The following is a 25,471-nucleotide window of genomic DNA, read 5'->3' on the forward strand; positions in this document are numbered from 1 at the left end:
TGTTTAAGGATTCCAGCTCAGTGACAGCAGTGTCCACAGTAATATCTGACCTACAGAGAAATGGTACTATTGAGCTCTTCAGAGATGATGGCACTAGTCTCACAAATTTATTTCTCACTGTTCTGGTAAAAGGTGCATCCTCCAGACATTTCTGGGGTGTACGAGCAGGCTTTGCATGATAAATTCACTCTAACATTCCAAACTGTCTAAGCCTCTGGATCCCCTCATCTACATTATACCAGGGCAGTCCTGGCACTTCAACCTCAGGTAATGTCAGCCACCTTTTGATCCATGTTCGACCAACTATCCAAACAAACTGTTAATGCCTTTTCTAACCCCTTGTGCTGGTTTGAAAGGATGTATGTCCCCTAGAAAAGCCATGTTTTAATCTAAATCCTATTCCATAAAGGCAGAATAATCCCTATACAGTACTGCATGTTTGACACTATAATCAGATGAAATGTGTTTTAATCAAGAGTGGTTGTTAAACTGGATTAGGTGATGACATGTCTCCACCCATCTGGGTGGGTCTTGATAAGCTTCTGGAGTCCTATAAAAGAGGAAACATTTTGGAGAATGAAAGAGATTCAGACAGCAGAGAATGCTGCAGCACCACGAAGCAGAGAGTCCACTAGCCAGCACTTTGGAGTTGAAGAAGGAAAATGTCTCCCAGGGAGCTTCACGAAACAGGAAGCCAGGAGAGAGAGCTAGCAGATGATGCCATGCTCACCATGTGCCCTTCCAGCTGAGAGAGAAACTGTTACTGTGTTCACCATGTGCCTTCTCACGTGAGAGAGAAACCTTGAACTTTATTGGCCTCCTTGAACCAATCTTTCCCTGAATGCCTTTGATTGGACATTTCTATAGACTTGTTTTAATCGGAACATTTTCTCAGCCTTAGAACTGTAAACTAGCAACTTATTAAATTCCCCTTTTAAGAAGGCATTCTATCCCTGGTATATTGCATTCCAGCAAACTAGAACACCCCTCTAGCTATAACACTGAAGGCAGAATCTCCACTTAGTGGGCCCATATCAATAAATTCAGCCTGATCCAGCCTTATATTCCTCCCACCATTATCCCACACCCTTAAAATCCATTGGACACATATTCCCCTGATTTCTGCCTATGCAAACTGGAAAACTTACACAGTTCTTTTGGAGTATAACGTACCTCCTCATGTGCGACACTTTGTACCTCACCTTTAGGGGCCTCTTGGGACTTTAGTCTAGTTACAGGTCTGGAAGAAATGAGGGTTGGTGAGGTGGGTCATGAAAAGAATTAGAAATATCTTCCAAGCCATTTGCTTCAGGGCATTCATTCGCCGTTTCATCTGATGAAACAGGATTAATCACTCTAGGGCTAATCCCTTCAGGTGGAGGCTGAGTGGCCAACTCCTCAAAACAAGCTGGAGGTGGGGCGGCCATGTCCTCAGGGAAGACTATTACAGGGTTATCTAGATAAGACTCAGCATAACCTAGGGTTTCTAACTCACCACTGACATGATTATCAATCCATATGTCGCCATCCCATTTTTCAGTGTCCCACTCCTTTCCAATCAATGCCCTCACTTTAATATCAGACACCATACAAGATTGAGATTTCAGTTTAGGTTGTAAAGCTGCTACTCTAACAATAAGATTCTGAGTCTGATTTTTAGAGATCTCAAGTCTACGCCTACAGGAAATAAGATTTTCCTTCAGGACACTCATAGAAACTTCTACATCTGTCAGATGGTGCTTAAGCTTCTCACTTGAAACCTTAAGCCCATCCCTTTCACTCCTTAATGTATCCAGTGTATCTAACAACAACTAGCCAACATCTCTATGCCTCCTATTTCTACAAAACTCCATAAAGGTGTCAAAATCATTATCCTCCAGAGCCTGGCTTTGTACAGCCGAAGCACCAGAAGAATCGTATGGTGATATTTTGACTATCTCTTTTGCCAATTCACTCCATGGATTGGCAGTGTCATTCTGATTATGGGACTCAGAGTTCTTAGTCCCTTTGAGTCCAGTCAGGGTAGAAAACCATTCATAAAAACCCATTTTTAAGGTTCTGTTTCTTAAGAACCATTCCTGGTACCAAGTTGTATTAGTTAGGGTTCTCTAGAGAAACAGAATCAACAGAAAATATTCGTAAATATAAAACTTATAAGTGTCTCACGTAACCGTGGGAACGTAGAGCCCAAAATCTGTAGGGAACGTAGAGTCCAAAATCTGACAATTCCGATGGAGGGTCTGGACAAACTCCACAAGAGAGGCTCACCAGCCAAAGCAGTAAGAAAGCCTGTCTCTTCTGAATCCTCCTTAAAAGGCTTCCAGTGATTAGATTAAGTATCACTCATGGCAGAAGACATTTCTCTTCGCTGATTACAAATGTAATCAACTGTGGATGCAGCTGATGTGGTCATGATTTAATTCTATGAAATGTCCTCACAGCAACAGACAGGCCAGCACTTGCCCAACCAGACAAACAGGTACCACCACTTGGCCACAAAGGCTAAAATATATTGGGTACATGGAAACACTAGTAGTCCCTGAGAGGGAAGGATAAGGAGCATGTAATGTATGAATTTTTTCCTCTTCCTGGAGTGATGCAAATCTTCTACAAAATGATCATGGTGATGAATATACTACTATGTAATGGTATTGTGAGCCACTGATTGTACATCATGTGTGGAACGTCTGTATAATTACGAATGTTTGTGTTGTATGTTGCTTATCAACAAAAAAAAATTTTTTAAAGGTTGAGGGGAAATGCAAGACAGACGGTTTTGATAGAACGTGATTCTGTTCATACAGTCCTCTTTTAATAGGAACCATTCTCGCTCCCAAGGTCTGAGTACAATGGGAGAGGTAGAACCAAAAATCTTTGGCAGAGACGGTGAAGTGCAATACGGTGGTTCAAACCCTGACGCCATTACATTTCGGTCAAGTGGCCTTTTATAAGGACCTTAACCTGGACCTGTTTGCCCATCTGAGAGTGCAAACAGGAATCCCTACTCCTTAGGGTTGTTGTGTGAGCGCAAACAGACCCTATCTGCAGCAACAGAAGGATTAACGCGGAGGTTCGAGGGTCTTAAGGCGCTGAGCCCCGGACGACTGGGCCACCCTCTCAACTCAGATGGGGCCAGCCACGCGACACAGGCTTGTGGGGCCAAGTTCCTCCTAAGCGCCCCGGATCCTTCTCGAACCCCGCCCCACCTAAGGAGTCACAAATGAAGTCGGCCTCTCTCGGATTCTAGTCTGTTGTCCTCTGAAGGGTGCAGCCACTTGCCCCTATCATCCCTTCCCCCGGCCCCGGCGGTGGCGGGGGCCGCACTTCGACCCTCCGCACCTGACTCGGACCCGGAATCAGACTCTGTCCCCATCCCGCTACCGGGGATTTATTCAAGCCGGAGTCCGGGTCAGAAAAGGGAAGGCAAAGCCCTCAGACTATGCAGATACCTCCTGAGGGCTCCAGGAAGAAACAGGCGCCAGGACAAAATGCTGACTAAGGCCAGGATCCCGTTTCGCCCCACTCCAAGATGGAAGGTCCGAGGCTTCACGCTACTCCCAAAGTCCCCTTCCCATTGGTTAGTTGGGAACTGGTTTTTCCAATAATGCGGACAATGATTGGTCAAACTATTTGGGTTTTGGCGCAGCCGCCATTGGAGGGCGTCTCGCAGAGCGTTCAAGGCAAATTAGGTTTGAAGCCGCGAAGGAAAGGGGGAGGGAAGAGAAAGCTTGCGGCGGAGGCGGGACCAAGGGAATGAGCTCCCACATTGGTTCATTAGAGGCAGAGGGGCGGCTCTTGAACGCTCCTTCCTCGTGATTAGTCCAATTCAGGGAAAGAAGGCGGGCATTTAGGAAAAGCGGCAGAAGCGCCTGCTTCGATTGGTCACACCTGCCGGGAGGTGGAGCGCGCGCGGCGGATGATTGGTGCAGGATGGGCGGAGGGCGGGGCTCTGGCCCGGAGGTTTTGTTGTGAGGGTCGGTTGTCAAGCAGCGGCCAATCAGGATAGGGGATGGAGGCAAGTGGGGGTCGCGCCTGGAGCAGTGCCTCATCTTCCCGAGCCGCAGCTGCAGGTGGAGTGAGCCAGCCGGCGAGCGGGCGAGGAGGCGAGGAGGCGAGGAGGCGAGGGGATGATGGGCCTGGGGCTGGGCCAAGCGAGGCGGGGCCGGGCCAGGCCGGACGGTGGCGGACGGGGGCCCGGGCGGTGGGAGGCTGGAGCCCATGCTCGGCAAGCTCAGAGGGGTAGGAGGATCAGGCGAGGCAGAGGGACCAGCCCCAGCCTAGGAAGTAGCGGGGCCGGCGTGCAGGCCGGAGGGAAAAGCCAGGGAGTCCGGAGGTAGAGCTGGGGTTCCGCAGGAAGATAGGTAATGAACGGGCACCAAAGAAGCAAGCGAGAGAATGAATGGGAAATGCTGATAGCAAAGGGGACAGAAAAATAAAGGAGCCCTGGCGAGGCAGGGGCCAAGTTAGGGGGCCCAGGAGACCACATGTACAGGAATGGGAGATACGGACAGCCGGGAAGGGAACGGAGGGCTAGGGAGGCGGTACTGGAGCCCCAGAAGCAAGCGGGTTGAGAGAGGCCTCGTGGGAAAGAGGTGAGGTGGCTGTGAGGGAGATGGTAGTAGGCCCCCAGACGTCCCCTTTTAAGAGTTGAGGAGTCTTTTTCAGGTTCAGTGCCTGGAGGTCTACCCCCACCCCGCGACCCCCAGCACTGTCCTTGGGAATTACAGGAAGTAGGCGTGATTCCCTTGCCATGAACTGGGAGGTTGGATCATCAGGGCTGTCTTCCAAGATCCTCCCTAGAAGGGGCCACAATGCCTGTCTCTGGGGTGCCTCTCATGGGCCCCTGCAAAGCTTAGCCTTGGACTCCACCCACTTTCCCAGACGTCAGGCAGAACCATGACTCCCAGAAATCTATCTAAACTGCAGGCATGTGGTCTTCCCTGCCCAGCTGAGGCTGCTACACTTCCGGCAGCCAGCATCCTAGAGCACAGCCACCTCCCATCATCCTGGCCTCGGGGAGGACCTTCTTTTTCCCCTGTGTTCCCAGTCACCCTGCCTGATGTGCAGATTCTCAAACCCAATTTGTGGTGCAGTTCCTGGCTCTAGTCGCTCTGCCCCTCTGCAATCCTGGGTTCACCCATACTGAGCTCCCACTGAGTGTTTCCTAACAAGCCACCTCCTCTGTTTGTATTCCAGCCCAGTGTTGAGCCAAGATGACTCAAGCCTGACATTCTGTGATCCAGGATCCAAACAAGTGCTCACAGGCTGCTGTTGTCATTGCTGTGTGTATGGCTTAAAACCACGAGGCATTGAGCCGGGAGCTGAGACATTCCCTCTGGATGTATGGGAATTCCCTGCCAACTTAATTCGCGGATCTGGGGGGGAGCTACCCCCACCCAATAAGAACAGCACGGTCTGTTTCACGGGTAGGGCTCCAGGTGCCAGGCACTGAAGGATGGCCACCCCTGTGGTCACCAAGACAGCCTGGAAGCTGCGTGAGTAGTTGTCTTTCTCCTTTCTCACCCCTTTGACCTTTATTGCCGGGTGGCTCAAACCTGCTGCATCATCTGCTCTTCTTGGCCCGGGGAAAGACCCTCAGGCCTTAGCATAAGTAGATCAGATGCAGATTGTGACTGGCTGATACTGGAAAAAGTGACTTAACCTTTTTGGGGCTCAGTTTCCTCACCTGTAAATGAGAGAATCAAACCTGCATTCTAGACTTGTTGTGAGGTTCAAGTGAGATAATAAGCATAAAGAACTAAGTGTGAGGACTAACCCTTAGAAGGTACTTCATTAGGATAGTTGCTTTTCTCAGGGACCCAAGGATTTCCAGTTAGGAAAAGTAGGAAGGGTTGAGAAATCCTGAACAATGTTCTTGGACATTTTTAGACATTTCCCAAGTCAAGGCAGCTTGGGGTGATTAGCCAAGAAGAGAATAGTGTGGTGGGCAGGGGGTTGCTGGCAGGGCTCTGGAATGTAACAGCCATGTCCACCCACCCCTAATATTCCGCTGTACCAGCAGTTCTCAAACTCCTTTATGCTCTTAAAAATTAATAAGGATCCCAAACAGCTTTTGTTTATGTGGGTTATATCTAGCAATGTTTACCATACTAGTGAGAAATTACCACTGAGGAATTGAAAATCACAATCACATGCCACTAGTGACAGAGACAACATTTATCATTTATCATGTGTGCTCTGGAAAACTTCACTGTGTAGGCTCATGAGGGAATGACAATACAAAAGGCAAATAACACCTTAGTAGTAGTATGAAAATAGTTTATCCTCATGAGCCTCTGAAAGGGGTTTGAGGACCCCAAAGGACCCACATCAGGCTTTGAGAGCTACTACTGTATACATTTGCACCTCTGTGGGCCCACCCATAATAACTGCCTAGCAGAGATTTGGAGTGCCCAACCTGACCACCCTCTCCAGGCCCAGCAAGCACTGGGTGATGCTGTGAGCTGTCTCTGGGCTGTTTTCAGGAGCATCACGTGAGCCCTGATATCCTTACAAAGCCTGAGAGCCTCCCCGTTATCTTACAGGGCAGGAAAGGAGAGTAGGACACAGGGAAAGGCTCTACCTTTTAACCACACACCTGAGCAAAGCTCTTTACTGGGCCTTAGTTTCCTCATTTGTAAAATGAGAGGTTTAGGTCATTTATAGATTGCTCCCCAAAGCTTAAGGATTTGGCGCAAATCTTGTTCTGGGCCTCGCAGGAGGGTACACTTTGGACAGATAGTTTTTTCACTTGTCAGGATTACGTATCTGACCCTTCAATCATCAGGGCTTCCCTAACACAGCCAGATACTGGGGAGCCAGTGGAAACAAGGCCTGTGTAGTGGGAGCCTGGAGCCTGGAGCATGGAGAGAGGGGCAGGGAGTCAAATAACCAGACACATCCATCTCATCTGATTCCAAGCTGGGACATGTGCTTTGAGTCAGTTAACAAGATGGACAAGTGGTGTCAGCTGCCTGAACAGTATGTGTAAAGGCCCTGAGGCAGGAAGCTCAGTGCCTTGGAAAGGCCAGAAGGAGTACAGCCATGGGGGTTGGGGGACATGGTGCCATATGAGGCTGGCGAGGTCTGCAAGGGCACACATCCACGGGGCCCAGCCTTTCTGAGGCTTTTGCTTTCTCTTAAAGCAAAGTCAAAGCATACATGTTTAAATATGGTCAAACATATTGGACATCTGCTGAAATTTTATTTGCATAGCAGTTTTCATGGGTATAAACTTTCTGAAGAGCCCAAGGGCAAATGACCTCTGACTCAGTGTCTCTGCGGTCTGCTAAGGATAAGAGAGTGCTTGGCCAGTGTGGGCTCATTGAAGCATTGAATTCAATTTGGATTGCAGGGCCTCATTATCTCTGGCCAAAACACAGTGCTCCTCAGCTGTGGCTGAGATGTGGGACCTAGACTATGTCACCTGGATTTGGGAAATGTGTGGGCCTATACCACTGTGTGAAGCAATGGCCGTCAACCTGGGCCACTAATAGACCCTGTGGGGATTTTATTTGTTTGTATTAAAATTCAGTGTGGGGCCTGGGCCACCGCTGGTTGCTGTTCTTCAGACCAGGCTAGTGTCCTGTGTTAGGGCCTCCTCTCCCTGGCATCTGTGGTGTGCCCGCAGGTCCTTCCATGGGCATCAAATCAGTCGCTGGTTAGGCTGCTTAGAGGGTAGTGGTCTGGGCCGTTTGAGAAAGACTCAACCTCCAAATTCTTCGTACCTTAAAATCTGTGGTTCTGTGAACTGGGTGCCCTGTCCCAGGAGCCATCTGATAACCTGTGTCATGAAAGCAGGGACCTTTGCTCTCTCATTCCCACTGTCTCCCAATGCTAGGCCCATAGGAGGCACCCAGGAATGTTTATATTATCAACTAATGGCTGTCTCCTGGGCAGTGGTCCTGTGGTCCAGAGAGGGGCAGCATTATGCCCAAGGAGGTCCAGCGAGAAAAAGTCCCAGGCAGGAATTTCCCTGGAAAGAGTGAGAGCCAGGGTGGACATACTCAGGCCTCTAGGTCAGTCATGGAGGAACGGTATTGTGTAGGTGAGTGGCTTCCGAGAAGGGGAAAGGCTTGAGGCGTGGTAGCAGGGAACTCAGTGAGAAGGCGGTTTGCCCTCTCTCTGAATTAGGTGGCCACTTTGGCCCTGCAGAAACTTTTAAGAAGACAAAAGGCTCTGTGGGTCACAGTAGAGACTGTACAAGGGAATCAGCTCCCTTGGACCAAATGGCAGGGTCTCTGAAACCTGGCTGACCTATGGCTGGGGCTTGGTGCTGCCCGTGGCCAGATCTGGGTTGCTAGGCCCTGAGGTGGGGTGTCATCTGTGATGTCAGATCTGGGGCCTGGTTCCCCAGGCATTTTCCATAGCCTCCAAGCCAGGCTGCCTAGCAAGCAGCTGTCCCAGGTCGAGTTTCTCAACCTCCTTGCAGTCTGAAGCAGGGGGTAGTACGGAGCTGGGATGCCAGAAAGGCCCTGGGAGGAACAGCTGCCACACCTTCCCCTCACTGTTACACCAGCCAGCCTCCCAGCTACCCCTGGGTGTCAGCACATTGGGGCTTTCCCCTATGTGGAGAGACCTGATTTGTCTTCCTTGTTCCCAGTAAAAATTCCCTCTGGGGATGGGTGGGCCACGGTGGCTCAGCAGGCAAGAATGCTTGCCTGCCATGCTAGAGGACCCGGGTTCGATTCTCGGTGCCTGCCCATGTGAAAAAAAAAAAAAGAAGATTCCCTCTGGGCCTGGCTGGCCCGCCTTGCCCATGCCTTGTTCCCTTCAGAGCCTTGGTGAGGTCCTGAGATTTCAGGCTGTCCCCCCTTTCCCCAGGCCATGCCAGGGCCCCTTGTGGTTTCCCCCAAGGCCTCATCTTCTGCTCGGCCTGGTCAGTTCTCACCCTCAGACCTCTTTGTCTGTTGCCTCCTGCCCTCCTGCTCATGCAGCCTAACCCCCTGTGCCTGCCAGGGGCCCAGTGCCTATTAGCCCTCTTGGTGACAAGTCCTCAGCTTGTCTGTGACTATGGAGTACCTTCTCTTGTGCACATTCTTAGTGAATCCACAGCAATCTGGGGAGATAGGCACTGTTACTGTCCCCATTTAACAGAGGAGGACACTGGCACACACAGGATGAGTGATTCATCCAAGCTCACACGAGCATCAAGTGTGAACTTGCCTGGTCACAGCTTGTCTACCACTGAGTTGAATGATGCTTAAAGTCTCTTTCCCAGAGCAAGATTCAAAAGCCAATGAATGGCATCTGAGAGGCTTAGGTCAGTATTTTTTAATGTTTTTTTTTTCAGCTTTCTTTTTGTGTGGTAGAAAAAGTATAATGAACACATCAAACTTGTAACTTCACAGATACTGTTACTTAAGACAAAGCTAAGCAAAAATAGCAAGTCAATTAAAAAATTAGTAAGTCACTAATATTATAGTTGATGGACACAAAAAGGAAAAAAGCATGAGGTCTAAGTTATGTCAGGAAGGACTGAAGTTAAGAAACAGAAATTTCCAACTTAGGCCCAAGATCTGCCCTGTCAGCGCGTCCCCCAGCAACTGAGGAGGGGTTGAATGGGATGAAGAGGGGCAGGTACCTCCTGCTGGCGGAACCCAGCAAGGTGCTGCCACTCCTCTGCATGGTCCCCCGAGGCCCCTGACTGTGCCCCCCTCTCCCTTTGGTATGCAGAGGAGATCGTCGCCCATGCCAGCAATGTGTCTTCACTGGTGCTGGGCAAAGCCTCCGGGCGGCTGCTGGCTACAGGCGGGGATGATTGCCGGGTCAACCTGTGGTCCATCAACAAGCCCAACTGCATCATGGTGAGCCTCAGCTGGTGGGGTGTGGGGCAGGAAGTTCGGGGACCAGGGCTGGGGAGCAGGTGGCTTTGCAGGCTCTGTTACGCCCAGGATGTCCCAACCCTGGGCCCAGCCAGGAATTAGGGAGGACATAGCACAGCATCAGTGCCTCAGTCAGCTGTCTGCTCAAGGAGGACAACCCAGGATGGCTAGGAATGGGGAGTCACCCAGAAGTGGGACAGAACCCCAGGAAATCTGCCTGAGAAGGTTAGGATAAGCCCACAGTCCATAGTGGAGGAGCCACAAGAGTGAAGCCCTCCCCTGCTCCCCTGCCCACCTGTCCCCATCAGCTGTACATGGGCATTTAGACTATCGATGCATTTCCTCACCTCATTTCACAAAAAGGATTTGAGGGACTGGTTAAAGAGCTCATTCTTTGATAGCATCTCCTCCTTCATTTCACAAGTAAGATGTATTCAGTGCCACAAAACAAACCTGGAAAACAGAAAAGCATAATGGAAGCAAAACAAAAATTCATTGCATATAGTTCCATTATCTAAAGACCACCAGAGTTGGTGTTTTGGTGTGCATTCTTCTGGATGCTGATGCCTGTCTACTCACCTGTGCATGCAACTTATATCCACGCACACACAGGTAAATATATAAAAGTATATCCCCAGAACACTCTCTTACATTCTCGTGGCCTCATTTGTTTTTAAATAATGCTATGAACATTTTCTTGTGTCAACAAATACTCTGTTCCAATGTGATGTTTAATGGCTTTGTGGTATCCCATTGTCGGGATGAGCCCTAACTGGCTTAGCCACGCCCTGCTGTCACGTGGAAATTGTTTCCAGTTTTTTGGTTCTGCTGGACCATATTTGCTAACAACGTCCTCTACCTACATCTCTAAGCAGATCTATGATCATTGGCCTTAAATCTGAGGGTGTGTACTTTTCCAAAGGCTTTCAAAACATCGCCAAATCGCCCTCCAGAAATGAATTTACATTTTCACCCCCACCCCGAGGATGTGTTCACACTTGACCTAATAAAGGTCATGATAAAGAAAGTGGGTAGTGATAATGGATTTTTTTCTTCCATGGCAAGCCTATGAAGCTGCTGCTTCAGTAGGTGATCCTGGCCCCAATTGCAAGGAAATATTCAAAAGTCTAGTCCCACCCTTAGAACATTCTCAGTGGGTGTTAGCCATCCTCAGTGTTGTCAGCCCAGTAGCCGGACTTCCCCAGTGACCACTGGACAGAAGTAGAACCTGGATTCACCACAGAGGCAGCTCTCACGTGAAGGTGATGTTTCTGAGCAGAAATTCAATCACCTGTGTTTTAGGGGAAGGCTGTGGTCTGACCCAAACCACATTCTGGGTTCAGCAAGAACAGAATTGAAATTTTTTGTTTCACTTTGCTTTTCAGGATTATATGTTCTTTCTCTTTTTTTTCCCCCCCCGAAATGCTTAAGTAACATAAACATCTTGAAAAAAAATCAATACAGACCCATGTTCTCATTCCCCGGAGGAAGCCCAGGCAATAGGTTGGTGTCTGGCCTTCCAGACTTACCTTTTAACACCAGGTGTGGCTCCTATGCCCCAAGGGGCTGGTTCCCAGACCCCCTTTGCACCACCCCCTGCACTCCCTTTCCCTCCCCTCTATTTCCTCTACCTTGACCTCATTTTGGGCCTCTCTCCCCCCAACTCACTGCAGTGCAGCCACCCAGGCCTTGCAGTTCCTCAGATCTACCAGCCTTCCCTCACCTTGGGGTTTCTGCATACTGTTCTCTCTGCAAACAGCCCACCTGTCTTTATTTTTGTTTATTTTTAAATATATAATATACATTTTATTTTTAAATATATAATATATTTATAGTTCAACATCCAAAAGATACAAGGTAAACAGTGAAAAGTCTTCCTCTGCCCTGATCCCTGGAAGCTGCCACACTTCCCAACTCTTCCTGTAACTTTCCAGAATTATTTTATGCTGTGCAAGCAAATTTACATGTCTGCCCTACTCTTGTTTTTCACCTATATAGCTTCATACTAAATATACCATTCTCCATCTTTTTTTCACCTAAAAGTATCATGAAGATTGGTCTTTACCATATTTTAAAAGTTGCCTCTTTTTTTTTTTTTTTCATGGCCTGGTGGTATTCATTGCATGGGTGACTATGGGTGGCCACAGTTTATCCAACCAGTTCCTGTCATGGGTGCTTATGCTGCTTCCAGTATTTCATTAATGCAGACTCACCATAGTGAGTGACCTTGCCCATATGTTGTCTCATGTGGATGGAGGTCAGGTGCCCAGAGGTGGAATTTCTGGGTTTGAGGCAATAGACATTTCCATCATAGATTGATTTTGAACAGCTCCCGTCCATGGGGTTTGTAGTCATTTGTACTCTGACCAGTGAGTTTGGAATTCAGACAAGCCACTCCCAGCTCCCAAGCTTCTGCATAGATCTGCTCAGGAGCCTCGTGGGGAGTGTTTTCTTCCAAACCCTGATGCAGTCACCACTATGCCTTGGGACAGCCAGTGCTGAGTGGGAGAAACAGACACCATGGACTTGAGGCTCCAGCACCTCCCACCTCTCAGAGAGGTGGGCTCTGCTCAGGCTCAGCGCTGCCAGCTCTGAGAATGAGAGAATCCCCTCATTCTCCAGCAGAGTCATCTCTCAGCCTTCTGGGTTTCCCTGAGCCCCTGCCTGGGAGCCTGAGAGACTCTTCCAGTGAGGGCAGCTCCCTGGGGATCTAGGCATCCCCAAGGGATGAGACATGTGCCCCTGATTAGCTTGACCTTGGGCCTGCAGTGGTTCCTTTCCTAAGGGACCTGTAGAGGGCAGAGAATGGGGAGGAGGCAGAGCCTATGTCAGTACTGCTTTGAACTTTGGTCTAAAGGTATGGTGAGTTGTTGCCCTCCTAGGGGCTCAGGGCTGTTTCTGCAGGTGATGTCCGTGTCAGGAGCAGCGGGAAGTGGGAGGTGTTGGAGGACGGCTGGGGTTTGGCCCATTTTTAGCAGATGTTTAGCTGTCTGCAAGAGAGCCTAGGCATGGCTTCCTCAGAGCACAGCTTCCCTGCTTTAGCCACCTCCCACCAGTGCCTCTCCTGGGGACTCAGAACCTGGGATGGCAGCTGGAGGTCTGTCCACCCTGCAGTGATGCTACCACCCTCTCTCCACAGAGCCTGACGGGTCACACGTCCCCAGTGGAGAGTGTCCGCCTCAACACACCCGAGGAGCTCATTGTGGCCGGCTCCCAGTCAGGCTCCATCCGCGTTTGGGACCTGGAAGCTGCCAAAAGTAGGCTCCTCCCACCCTCCTCCCCAGCCCTTCTTGCTGGCCCTCCCTCGCACATGCCCTGCCTCCTTCCTCATCTTCAGACTCAGAATAGTGCCCTTCCTCCAAGAAGCCTTCTGTCCTGGAGCCAGACCCAATAGGATAGCAACCCTCCCTCCCCAGCCCTGGCCCCACCCTGCCCCCATTAGCCTGGCAACAGTGCTCCCTGCTGCTCCTGAGTGACTGGCACTGAGGAGCTCTCCAGGAAATGTTTGAATGAACAACTGGATGGAAGGGTGGATGGAGGGCTGGCTGGCTGGCTGGGTGTCTGTGGATTCAGAACCTGAAAGGAAATCAGATGTTACCAGGGGCCTTGCAGACATGTAAGTGAGTGAGGTGGCTATGGGGGGTGGGTCTCTAGAACTGGGGAGCATGTGATTTGAGTCAGGGTATGGCCCCACTCAGACCTGGCCAACTGCTGCCTGTAGGAAGATGGGTCCATGAGGCCAGACCTTCTGTGGGCTGGGTTTTTGTTTGTTTAAATTTAATTTTAATCTTTATGGAAGTCATACGAAGTTTAAGAAGTCAAATACTGATAGTTCTACGAATAATCATGGTGGACAGTGGGAAGCCTTTGCCCTACCCCCACCCATTCTCCAGAATCCTCAGCTCTCTGTACTTTTAGCTGGTGCCTTTGCTTTGTTACCTCTGCCCATCTACAGCACATGGTTACACTATAATTTCTTTCTTTTTAAACTTTTATATGTTAGATACTGACTTCCTATTAAAAGCTTAGCTCTGTTGCATCGACCACCAGCTCTCACACACAGCATTTCTCCTTCCTTCACCTAGTGAAATACATGTTTCTTTGACTTCTGTGCACTTCTTGTAAGCCACAACCACACTTTTCATAGAACATTCACCTAGAAGTCTACGAAACTAGTATGTTGCTTAGTTTTAAAAACTTGAGTGAAGTACATGTTTCATTGACTTTTGTGTACTTCTTTTAAACATTCAGTGTTGTTATTTGAAGGACCATATAATATATATATAATTTGCAGCTCATATTTCTTTTATTTTTCTTTGTTTCTCTGGAGTTAATAGTTGTTCCTTCTTTTTCTCAACCATATGTTTTCTGAGTTCCTATTTCTAATTCATCCCCCAGTTTTCTGACAGGAGGGTAAACCTCCTTTTACCCTCAGGCTGAGTCCTTAATTGAAACATGTCTTCTCGGAGCCTCTGCCTTCCTGTCCTCGCAGTCTGGGAGCACCTGGCCTGCAGCCCAGCTGTCATCTGGGGCCTCCTGTCTCCTTGGGGGATTCTTTGGGGGAATTCTCTGCCTTTCTGCTATGCTGGCTGACATGTCCCCATCTTTTTTGCTCTAATTTGTCTTTTTGAGGGAGCACATTCTTCTGTAGCCTTCTGAGAATGGATGCATAATAGGCACAGTTTTAGAGGCCTGCCATAGTGGAAAGTGACTTCATTCTATCCCTGTCTTTATATTTTTTATAGTTTGAAAATTCTAGGTTGGAACCAATTTTCCCTTAGAATTTTGAGAGCAGCTGCACTGCCTTTTAGGTTCCAGCATTTCTTTTGAGAGGCCCAGTGCTGTCCTTACCCAGGATCCCCGGCCTGGGCATCTCTGCAAGCTTGTAGGATTTGTTCCTGGTGTCCTGACCTTTCACAATGATGGCCCTTGGTTGGGGGGTGGTCTGTTTTCATCCCTGTGGTCGGTACTCGCTGGGTGCTTCCAGTCTAGAAACTCATACCCACAGTTCTTGGTCTTTGGTGCTTGGGGCCCATCCTTAGCTGCATCCTGTGCTGTAGGACAGAGTCCATCTGCCTTTGCACACCCTGTGACCAGTGTTCACTTTGCTCGAGAATAGTGACAGTCCTCAAGAAAGATATTGCTCATGGGAGACACTCACTCACCCAGTGATAGTTCCTGCAGAAAAAACAGGGCTTCAGGACCTCTTTGAGAACAAATGGGCTGTACCTCAGTGGCCTGGTACCGCTTCTGCCACACAGACCCAGGGCCTGCTGTGCTTGGACATCGAATGGGCCCAGAGTGAAGCAAATCCAGGATAGCTGAAACACTCAATGAGAAAGCAGAGAGGCTCCAACAGAGGCGGTCAGCATCACTTGCCTCTGAACCCCAGTGGATGCCCACCAGCCATTCACTAAAGGACAAGGGACAAAAAAAGAGAGAAACAGAAGCTCTCTGCTCCCTGCCCCAGGCTTTCTCAACCATGATTGTTTCCCTCCTAAGGGAAATAGGAAGAATGCCTTGAGGTGGCTGGGGAATGAAAACTGAGGACTCCTGGAATCCCTGGACCCTGGATTCCCCCCCATTAGGGCTGACTGTTCCCGTAGGAGCTTGTTATAAATGTACATTCCAGACCCCACCCCCAGGAAACCTGAGTCGGTAGGTCTGGGGGAGCCCAGAATCTGATTTTCAGTAAGCTTCTAAAAGAGTCATGTTGGCAGAGTCCCATTATCTGATGTATGGGCAAACTGAGGCCCAGAGTTTAGCCTGGGTCTAAGTTTGGATATGGGTGGGTAGGGGTGGAGCCTAGGATGTGGATGGGTACTGGGACTCCTCTTCCAGTGCTCCCATTCTACTCCACGTGTGCTGCCTCTGAGCTTGAGGCCTCTCATGGAAGAGAAACACCCTCAGCAGGTAGAGCTAAGACCTCAGACCCTCCTTCCCCAGAGCGTGGATAAAAGTGGCAGAGGCAAATCAAGGTACAGAAGGGTTTCTAGAAGAGGTGCCTATATATCACATCAGCTGCTGGGAGAGGCAGCCCATCCCTGGAGGATTCAGATGGAGTGCGAGCAGCTACTCAGCTGGGAGGTTTTGGATGTCTTACATGGGGCCAACCAACCCCAGGTCCCTGTGCACTGCAGTTTCAGACCCTGTGACCAAGGCCAGATCTCAGAAACTTTCCCCTGAGCCCTTCTGGAGCAAAGGAGCTGGATGTCATGCCAGAAGAATGCGGCCCCACCTGTTCTCCCCGGCACAGCCAGTGGGCAAGGGTGGGCTGGCCCAGCGGGTCCCACAAGAAGGCTTCTGGCTTGCTGAAGTCAGCCCGTGTAGGAGTGGGATCCCACCCCATCCTCGGGATTTTGAAAGCCCTGCTGCAGGCTGCAGAACCAGGAGAAGGGTGGGCAGGCCTGAAACGGAGCAAGAGCCAGCATGAGTCCGCACCTGCCAGGTCCTGGTGCAGGCAGGCCCTTCTGCGCTGTTCCTGAGAAGCAGTAACATGGGGCTGAGCCCCCAGCAACAAGAGAGCCCTGCAGAGGGAGCGGAGACAGTATCCGGGTTCGGGTGCAATTGAATTAGATATTTCGTCAGCAGAGGTGGCAGGCACGTCGTCAGACACTGAAGGATGTAAAGGTGGCTTGGTCCCAGCTGAGGCCCAAGGCCTGCTGCAGAGAGGCCCTCAGGATGGACAGTTACGGTGGGCAGATGGATGGCCTGTTTTCCTCCTGCGCTTGTTGGGTGCCTGGCCCTGTCCTCAGGGTTTTATCAAATTCACTCCCTTTTGATCAATGTCAAGGATGCTGCCTAAGAGTCAGACTGCCTGCCTTAGGTTCTAACTGTGTTCCCTGCTGTTTGGCCTGAGGCAGGCTGCTTGGCTCTCTGCGCCTCGGGCCCCAGCCCACCCCTTGGGCTTGTGGGGTACACTCAGTGAGTGGGTGCACGAAAGCACTTGGCCTGTTGCCAGCATGTTGGCTTTGCACAACAGGTGTCCAGGGGGTGAGGGAGGTGCCCAGACAACCATGACACCATATAGGGCATCGTCGCTGGGGCCAGACGTGGGAGAATCAGGACTCATGCTCTGAGGCCTGAGGAGAACGACAGAGGGTGTACTGTGGGGGACACAGCAGAGGGGATGAAGGCAGGCCTTTCACAGGAAGAGATAAGAATGGGGATAATTATGACTGGCATTTATTGAGCACACACCATTTGTCAGACCTGTGCTAAGCAGTTTGTGTCCATTTTCTTGCTTCTGACCATGACCCCTAACTCCAAAAAATGAGGCTCAGAGAGGGTTGAGTGATTTCCCAGGCTTGCATAGCAAGTAAGGAGCAATGCCAGGACTGCTCCTGACTTTAAGGATAGAGAAGATCTTATGGCCTCCCACTTAGAAACTACCTTAGCGTTTCTTTCTTCCACCCAGGGCTTGGCTGTCATTCCTTTTGCCCCAAAGCGTTAGCATCCGGGGTCTACTTGAACACCCCTCAGAGTGTTCAAGGGTACAGAGCTCACTGTCTCATCTTGGCTCAACCCTAAGGAAGGCTGTGCTCCCTAACCTCTTGGCCCTTGGCACCCATGGGGTGATTGGTTTCATTCAGATACCTGAATTATAAATGTTTTAAAAAGCAAGACATATGAGGTCAATAAGAAGAGACAAATTTAAATGGTACCAGAGAACACTCTGAGACAGTAGCACAAAGATTGCCTGCAGGCCTGGCCTGGTCCCAAAGCTGCCAACAAGACCTGGAAGGATGTAAGACGTGGTTTCCTAGGGCACTGGCAGGGTTCAGAGTTGTTTCCTCACTGTGTTTCCTCAGTTCTCACAGCACCTCACACTTGGCTTCACTGCCATCCTCAAAAGATCCCTTGGGTAGACGACAGCCCAGAGGATGGTATGAGCACCAGGTCACTCTAGTCACCCTGTGCTTGCCCTCTGTGGGCCTTGGCCCACCACGTCCCTCTAGCATACCCTCCCCTGGCCCGCCACCCATTGCCAGCCTGCTCAAACACCATGTTCTCACAAAGCCTGCCTGGGTTTATCTGCCCAGCCAAGCAGCTTATTCCCTAGCTTGCTGCTCTCCTGCAGTTCTGTCTTTGCACTGATTCAGGTGGAATTGGCTGCCCTGCACACTGTGAGCTCTGTGTCCACAGGGTGGACCTGAGTGCTAGTTCCCTGGTTCTGTTGCCTGGGACGTCACTCAAGTGAGGACACATAGGGACAAGCCCAGAGGCTCAGTCTATGGGGAGTGTGTGACACGTTTCTTGGTGGCTGGGCTACTGCAGGAGAAAAATAGTACTAGTTGTTAGGGTGGTGGGACTCTGGTTTAATCAACTTTCCCCATTTTTAAAACTGATGTTATTGTTCTGTATTTCTGTGCAGTTAATTTTAAAGTGCAGACGCAGACAAAAGAGCCCTTCCTCCACCAGCCATCTCATTTGCCCCTCATGCCATTGTCTCTACTTTTTCCCTGGGTAGTTCTTCGCACACTTATGGGACACAAAGCCAATATCTGCAGCCTGGATTTCCACCCGTATGGCGAGTTTGTAGCCTCCGGTTCCCAGGACACAAACATCAAGGTGAGACGCCGTTCTACCCTGTAGCTCCTGCCTGGCCCTCCGAACCTTGTCATGCCAGGGGTTGGCCAAGGCCTGTCCTGCCTGAGTGCATAGGTTTTTTACCTCTGTTGGAGTGTCTTCCCTCTCTGGGACCATGTCTGTACCCTCCCAGGGAATGGGGCCATGGAGGTGTTTGCCAGACATTTCTACTCAGAATGCCCTACTTTCATGAACAGTGTCCAGTGTCTGTCATTTTGGGGTGTAATGACTAGAGGTGCCCTGAGCCCCTCTCTGCTCCCAGCCGAAGACTACACTCACTCCAGGTCAGCCTGCAGGACTGAGCTTGGCTTAGCCTCCTCAGCTCAAGCCCACCTTTGTCACGGCCTCCCCTGACACTGCCTTCTGCTTCTCTCCTGCACAGCTCTGGGACATCAGAAGGAAAGGCTGTGTCTTCCGATACAGAGTAAGGAGGCACCCTCTGTCTGTCACTCCACAGGTTCCAGGCAGGCACTAAACATGGGGATGGGATGGGAGTAGGACATGAAAAACAAGAGCCCAGACCAGAAACACGACTCTGAAGTGAAGCTGGTGTACATGAGTGGTCCACCTTGACCCCCAGCTCCCCACAAATCCCTCCAGAGCTGTGTTTACCAAGCAGTGCTCTACACAGTGTGATTTTGCAGGCACGTAACAGCTGTCATTAGGTGAAGGGGTTCCTCTCCATGTGAATTTGGAAGCACTGAGATTAGCAGAGTAATGTTAGCGGGAGTTTTCAGATTAAAGAGTGCATTTAACTCTCCAAGAGGAAGTCATACTTATATGACCACACCATCTTGATTTCCTGGTACAGCCTGCAAAACTGGGAGCCCGTGGAAAAGTGTCCCTCTGTGATATTCCACCCACATACACACACATGTAGCCATCTGAACCCTACTTGCACGCTCCCCTAGAAGGCACTACATGGAGGGCAGGGCTGGGAGGGGGCGGACAGAGAGAGAAGTCTGGTGGGCCCTGATCCCTAGGTGAGCTTGGGGCCCTATACTCTCTCTCCAGGGGCACAGCCAGGCTGTGCGTTGTCTCCGGTTCAGCCCCGATGGGAAGTGGTTGGCATCAGCTGCGGACGACCACACCGTGAAGGTAGCTCCAGGCCCAACCTGGGTCAGCGTCTGGGGACTGGGATCTGTCGATCACACCCAGGCTGAGTCCTCACTGCCTTCCTGATTGGGCTCTTGTGTCCCAAGCCTGGCCAAAGTGGACAGGGGTCTGCAGAGAAGGAACTCAGGTGGAGTAGAGGGAAAGTAGGTGGACTCGGTATCCCCTGGCCCTGACCTCCAGCCCACCCTTCCCCCAGCTCTGGGATCTGACTGCTGGCAAGATGATGTCTGAGTTCCCTGGCCACACGGGGCCTGTCAATGTGGTGGAATTTCACCCCAATGAGTACCTCCTGGCATCTGGCAGCTCTGACAGGTGAGGAGGAGGAGCAGGCCACTTTGCCATAACTGCCAACCCTCAGCAGCCCTATGAATGTCTGTCTGTGTCCCCAGTCTCTCTGTCTGCATTGTCCTATACCTGATGAGCCTATTTATCCTGAACTGGCCTCCAGCCAAGCCAGGCCTCAGCCCTGGGCCCACCTCTCCCCTGGCTCTGGTCCCCCAGTATCCTGGGCCTCTGCCTTCATTGACCCCCCCCAATGTAGGGAGGCCTGTGGCAGTTGGCTCAGCCTGGGACCATGTCCATACCCGCCTGCAGAGCTGAAGCATGACCTGGGTAAACGGTGCTGCCCTTTTATCTCCAGAGCACTCCCAAGCCCTGCTCATTCTTGGTGGGCAGAGAGGACTATGGGCAGGAGGTGGGCACAGCCCGTTTGGCTGTCAGTGGCAGGGACAGTGGGTCAGCTTCGCCCAGACCATGCTCCCAGCCCTTATAGTGCCCCTAGTGGCCCTGGTCCTGGTGGGGAAGGGAGCTGGGCTTCCACAGTCAGGGAACTACATGAAGGCTGAAGCAGGGTCTGCCATTACAGGACGATCCGCTTCTGGGATCTGGAGAAATTCCAGGTGGTGAGCTGCATTGAAGGAGAGCCAGGGCCTGTCAGGTACACAGGCAGCTACAGGGCCTGCAGGGCAGTAGGTGGACTTCCTATCCCTGTCCTGGGCTCCCCTAAGTTCCCTGGGTTTCTTGGGGTAGAAGCCAGGCTGGGTGGCCCGGACCCATAGCTACCTGTCACCTGGCCCAGGAGTGTCCTCTTCAACCCCGACGGCTGCTGCCTGTACAGTGGCTGCCAGGACTCGCTGCGCGTCTATGGCTGGGAACCCGAGCGCTGCTTTGATGTTGTCCTGGTCAGCTGGGGCAAGGTGGCCGACCTGGCTATCTGCAACGACCAGCTGGTGAGAGCTGCCACGCCGACTGCACACCCTTCCACCTTGCCATCCCACTCCCACCCATCCCCTAGCTGCAGCCCCCAGCTCTAGCCCCAGCTCTGCTGCTTCTTGCAGATCGGGGTGGCCTTCTCCCAGAGCAATGTCTCCTCCTATGTGGTGGACCTGACGCGGGTCACTAGGACAGGCACAATGGCCCAGGACCCCGTGCAGGACAGTCTGCCCCTGGAGCAGCAGCCGCCCACCCCCAGTGCTCCCCTCCGGCGCATCTATGAGCGGCCCAGCACAACCTGCAGCAAGCCTCAGAGGTAGGAGTACTTGGGGCCCTTCGAGAGCATGGGGTGCTGAGGAGGTGGGCCATGCAGGGAGACTCAGGCAGGTCCCATCCTTGGCCTCACAGAGGGCCCTGGCTTCCCTTTGTCTTGGCCCTAATCCTAGGGTGAAGCAGAACTCGGAAAGTGAGCGCCGCAGCCCCAGCAGCGAGGATGACCGGGACGAGCGGGAGTCTCGGGCAGAGATCCAAAACGCTGAGGACTACAACGAGATCTTCCAGCCCAAGAACAGCATCAGTGAGGCCCGGATTGTTCTACCTCTCCATGTCCTCTGAGCCCCAGGGTTCCCTGTCTATAAAGTAGAGCTGGGTGACCCTTCCAAGGATGGCGTTGTTAACCTAATCCTAACCCAGAGCTGGGCCCAAGGCTCTCGGTCCTCATGTCCTCTAGGGCTTAGCTGGGCCAGGCCCCCAAGGAACTGTGGGAGGAACCTGGGTATTCCCCAGCAGAGGGCCTGTGCCGTACGCCCTGCCCTGAGCAAAGGAAGAGCCCACAGGAGCATGGGGCTGGGAAGGGGTAGGCTGAGGGTCGTTGGAGCCAGGAACAGGGTCAGTGTCTGCAGCCATATACCTGGGAACTCCCTTCCATCCCCTGCCCCCTGGCAAGCCATGAGTAGAAGCAGCCAGCAGAGCCTGGGCTGGCCAAGGTGGGTCGTCAGCCTCATTTGCCTCTGCAGGTCGGACGCCACCTCGGAGAAGCGAGCCCTTCCCTGCACCCCCAGAGGATGGTGAGTCAGAGCAGAGCCTGGCCTCCTGGGGTCCCCACATCCCCAGTCCTTGTTCCTTGTGAGCAAAGCTCAAGCCCATTCACCGAGTCCCCTTCCCCAAGCCCCCTTCCCCAGGTCCCCTTCCCCAGGCCCCCTTCCCCAGGCCTCCCTGCCTGTATCACGATCTCTAGCCTCACCCCACCAGATCTTCTCCCTATTTGCCCATAAGACCTGCTGTGTGCTGGGCCCTGTGCTGGCCCCAGTGACTGAGTGTGAGCAGCCTCCCCCAGGGAGGTGAGCAAAGGGGGACAACCAACCACACAGGTGGGTTACCAGTTGAAACTCCTGCTATGGAGAAAAGATCAATGTGATAAGAGAAGCCAGGAAGGCCCCTATGATGGGGGGTCAGAGCCTCCTAGGAGGTGAGGCCCAAGGGCTGGGAAGGGAGAGAGAAGGAGGAGCCCCAGGTGGGAAGGGAGCAGAGAGGAAGGGCAGACCCCTTCAGGTGGTCAGGTCCTACACTACAGGCCCTCCTTGGGGGTCTGGGTTTTGCCCACTGGTATACATAAAGAAAAAGGAAACATTATCTTCTTTTTGATAGGAGAAGGGGTAAAGTGGGCAGGGGGAGGGGTTCTCATCCTACACAGCAGCCCAGCTTTTTCCTCAAGGGGTTGTTTTGCATTTTACCACTGGAGTTCAGGTTTCTTCAAGCCTCCCCCTCTTCCTCCTTTCTTCTCACCCCCCCCCCCCCCCCAGCCCTGGCGGGGACACGCACAGGGTTAACAGCCCCTGGTGCTCCCTGGGTCTCAACTACAAACAGCACCAAACTCCCATCTCTGGTTGAGCAGGAGAAGAGAATGAGAGAGGTCCAGCCCTGCTCTCAGAGCCTCTCCAGGGCCTGTGCCCTGTTGGCCCCCAGCTTTCTCCTGGGCTGCTTCACTAGCTCCTGCTCCATACCTCCAATTACAGATGCTGCCCAGAGTCCCAACCTGAGCCCTCTGCCCACCAGTCCTTGCTCCTGCTCTGACCCAGCAATGTTTCCCTTTCAGAAATGGCCACATCAAAGGAGGCAGCCAAGCCCAGCCCAGCCATGGACGTTCAGTGCCCAATGCCAAACGTATGTTGGGTGGGGGAACTATGGTGCGGGGGCTGGAGGGAGCTTATTCTGGAATGGGGGTTGGGAGCCTTCCCATGGCCGGAGGCTATGGGGAACCTCTGGGTCCTATCTGCTGAGCTCCAGCCCCCCACAGATCGAGGTCCCGCCCTGGCCCCCAGTTGTCACTTCTCCACCTGCACCCAAGGCGGAGCCTGCCATCATCCCTGCCACCCGGAACGAGCCCATTGGGCTGCAGGCCTCTGACTTCCTGCCTGTAAGTAGGGGTCCAGCCTGAGGATGCCCACAGATGGGGTGAGCACCTGTGGGGTGTGGGCAGGGCTTTGCTGCCTGTCCTATGCCAGCATCTGGATGCCCATCTGTGCAGGCTGTGAAGCTCCCACAGCAGGCAGAGCTGGTGGACGAGGATGCCATGTCCCAGATCCGCAAAGGCCACGACACCATGTGCGTGGTGCTCACAAGTCGCCACAAGAACCTGGACACAGTTCGGGCCGTGTGGACTACAGGCGACATCAAGGCAAATGCCCACCCCACCCTGGAGCTTGGCCTCACTCGCTCCCCACCCTTCCACCTGCCTGGCCCCAGCTTCCCCAGCCTAGGCCTACTAAGGGGGTGTGAGTGGGGCTTCAGGCAGCCTCCATCATCATACCCTGATTGACTTTGTCTTCCACTGTTATCTCAAGCCACCCTTTATCTACCACCTGTCTCTGGGTCTGACCTTGTGCTCATCATTTTAGAGACAGTCTTATTACACCCCACAGCAAACCCCATTGTGACACCACACCCACACGGGGGGCCACACAGTGCCCCAGACCCCTCTTAGCAGGTGCTGTTTCCCACAGACCTCAGTGGACTCTGCAGTGGCCATCAATGACCTGTCAGTAGTGGTGGACCTCTTGAACATTGTCAACCAGAAAGCGTAAGTGGCTGCGGGTGGAGTGGGTGGAGCGGGCCAAGCCGGGTAATGACAGTCCGCCCCCCCACCCCGGCCCTCTCCCCAGCTCCCTGTGGAAGCTGGACCTGTGCACTACAGTTCTGCCACAGATCGAGAAACTTCTGCAGAGCAAATATGAGAGGTACATGTGGGAAAGCCAGGCCAGCCCCAGCAGGGTTCAGGGGAGAGCAGGAAGCCGCCTCAGGGACCCCCAGAAGGACCCCCAAGGGCCCAAGTACCCATACCAGGCATACTGTAAGACCTGCAAGCTTTCAAGGTCCAGAGAGGTCAGAGTGAAACAAGCCCGTGCTTCCTTTGATCCTCTGGGTGTCTGCAAGTGTCTCTCTCCCCTTTATCTATGTGTGCTTTGCTCTCTTCATTTGTCTGTTGTTCTGTATTCCTCTGGGTCCATCTGTCTGTGACTCTATTTGTTCCCAAAGCTATGTCCAAACAGGCTGTACCTCCCTGAAGCTGATCCTGCAGCGGTTTCTTCCCCTGATCACTGACATCCTGGCGGCACCGCCCTCTGTGGGCGTGGACATTAGCCGGGAGGAGAGGTGAGGGGCCAGGTGCAGGCTGCGGGTGGGTGTGCTGCAGCAGTCAAGGGAACAAGGCCTTGGGGCCCGGGGATGTGCAGGAGGATGCTGTGTCTGTGGCAGTGTCTCAGGACATGGGAGGGCGTGGGCTGGAGGCAACAGGAGGCTGGCTTCCTCCATGACCTGGCTCTGTCCCGGACCCTGGCACAGCCTGGGGCAGTCCTGCACTCCGGGCTCAGCTTTCCTCTGGGAGGAGGGGCTGAAGTGGCAGGGACAGGAAGGGCCCCAGGATCAGCTGGGGGCCATGGTGGCCTCCTCAGGGACTCACTACTCTCTGCCACAGGTTACACAAGTGCCGGCTCTGCTACAAGCAGCTTAAGAGCATCAGCGGCCTGGTCAGGAGCAAGTCAGGACTGAGCGGCCGTCATGGCAGTACCTTCCGCGAGCTGCACTTGCTCATGGCCAGTTTGGACTGAAGAGCCTCTTTGGGGAGGGCAGGGGCATCCAGCAGCCCACAGGGCCCAGCCTCAGCCTCCACTCTCATTTCTTGTGTGCTCTCCGGTCCATGAGCCTCTGTCCAGACCCCATGCTGCCCCTGCAGCCATCCAGGAGGAGGCGGTGCTGGCCCACTGGCCACTTCCATGGCCTGGAATTCTGAGACAACTTCCTCTCCAGTAACAGCTACTCAGCTTTGCCTGATTCTTGCTTCCTGGGACAGCAAGCCAAGCCTTGGGGCTGTTGCTGTAATTTATAAGGTGAATTTTATTAAATTCGTAACTATTCTATGATTTCCCTATGGGGAGGGCATCCTCTGGCCACCACAGCTCTCCAAGGCCCTATACTCCCTGCCCAGCACTGCCTGCAGACTAGTCCATGCCCCCTCCCAGCCCAAGGCTGCGTTCCAGGCTCAGGCCAGCAGGGGGTAGCAGAGTGCTGGCCCGGCCTGGAAAGGGCCAGGTCAGACACCCTTACTGGGGGAGGAGGGAGGAGGCAGCAACCCCACTCCTCCAGGACCAGGAGATAGAGAATGAGGGTGGGTCGCACAAGTCTATGCTTCTGTCACAGCCATAATCCCAGCTGTGCACCTTCCAAGGCTGGTG

At 52.5% G+C, this 25,471-nt stretch overlaps 1 protein-coding gene and 1 long non-coding RNA gene across 10 annotated transcripts; one reads left to right on the top strand and one right to left on the bottom strand.

Moving 5' to 3' along the window:
• The first annotated feature begins 3,265 nt into the window (after positions 1–3,265).
• KATNB1 (katanin regulatory subunit B1) lies at positions 3,266–25,154 on the top strand. 8 transcript variants are annotated; one of them, XM_077132570.1, is made up of 20 exons: positions 3,266–3,536; positions 5,197–5,495; positions 9,676–9,806; positions 12,964–13,081; positions 18,295–18,395; positions 18,796–18,837; positions 19,428–19,511; positions 19,726–19,841; positions 20,395–20,466; positions 20,608–20,758; positions 20,867–21,057; positions 21,188–21,318; positions 21,758–21,808; positions 22,837–22,904; positions 23,038–23,157; positions 23,269–23,418; positions 23,744–23,820; positions 23,903–23,977; positions 24,276–24,392; positions 24,715–25,154. In XM_077132570.1, the coding sequence occupies exons 2-20, from the start codon at positions 5,456–5,458 to the stop codon at positions 24,845–24,847; spliced, it is 1,968 nt and encodes a 655-aa protein (XP_076988685.1). In that variant the 5' UTR covers positions 3,266–3,536; positions 5,197–5,455; the 3' UTR covers positions 24,848–25,154. The 8 variants fall into 8 exon arrangements, with proteins under 8 accessions (XP_076988685.1, XP_076988684.1, XP_076988683.1 ...); XM_077132569.1 differs by lacking the exon at positions 3,266–3,536 and adding an exon at positions 3,656–3,689; XM_077132568.1 differs by lacking the exon at positions 3,266–3,536 and adding an exon at positions 3,932–4,015.
• LOC143659516 (uncharacterized) lies at positions 14,064–23,656 on the bottom strand. 2 transcript variants are annotated; one of them, XR_013163589.1, is made up of 3 exons: positions 23,551–23,656; positions 20,592–20,742; positions 14,064–15,002 (listed from the first exon to the last, which is right to left on the bottom strand). It is a non-coding gene; the product is annotated as an uncharacterized LOC143659516 (long non-coding RNA). The 2 variants fall into 2 exon arrangements; XR_013163590.1 differs by lacking the exon at positions 14,064–15,002 and adding an exon at positions 16,358–17,561.
• Positions 25,155–25,471: the final 317 nt, after the last annotated feature.

Source organism: Tamandua tetradactyla, chromosome 16 (assembly GCF_023851605.1).
Source record: "Tamandua tetradactyla isolate mTamTet1 chromosome 16, mTamTet1.pri, whole genome shotgun sequence".
NCBI classification, from domain to species: Eukaryota; Metazoa; Chordata; class Mammalia; order Pilosa; family Myrmecophagidae; genus Tamandua; species Tamandua tetradactyla.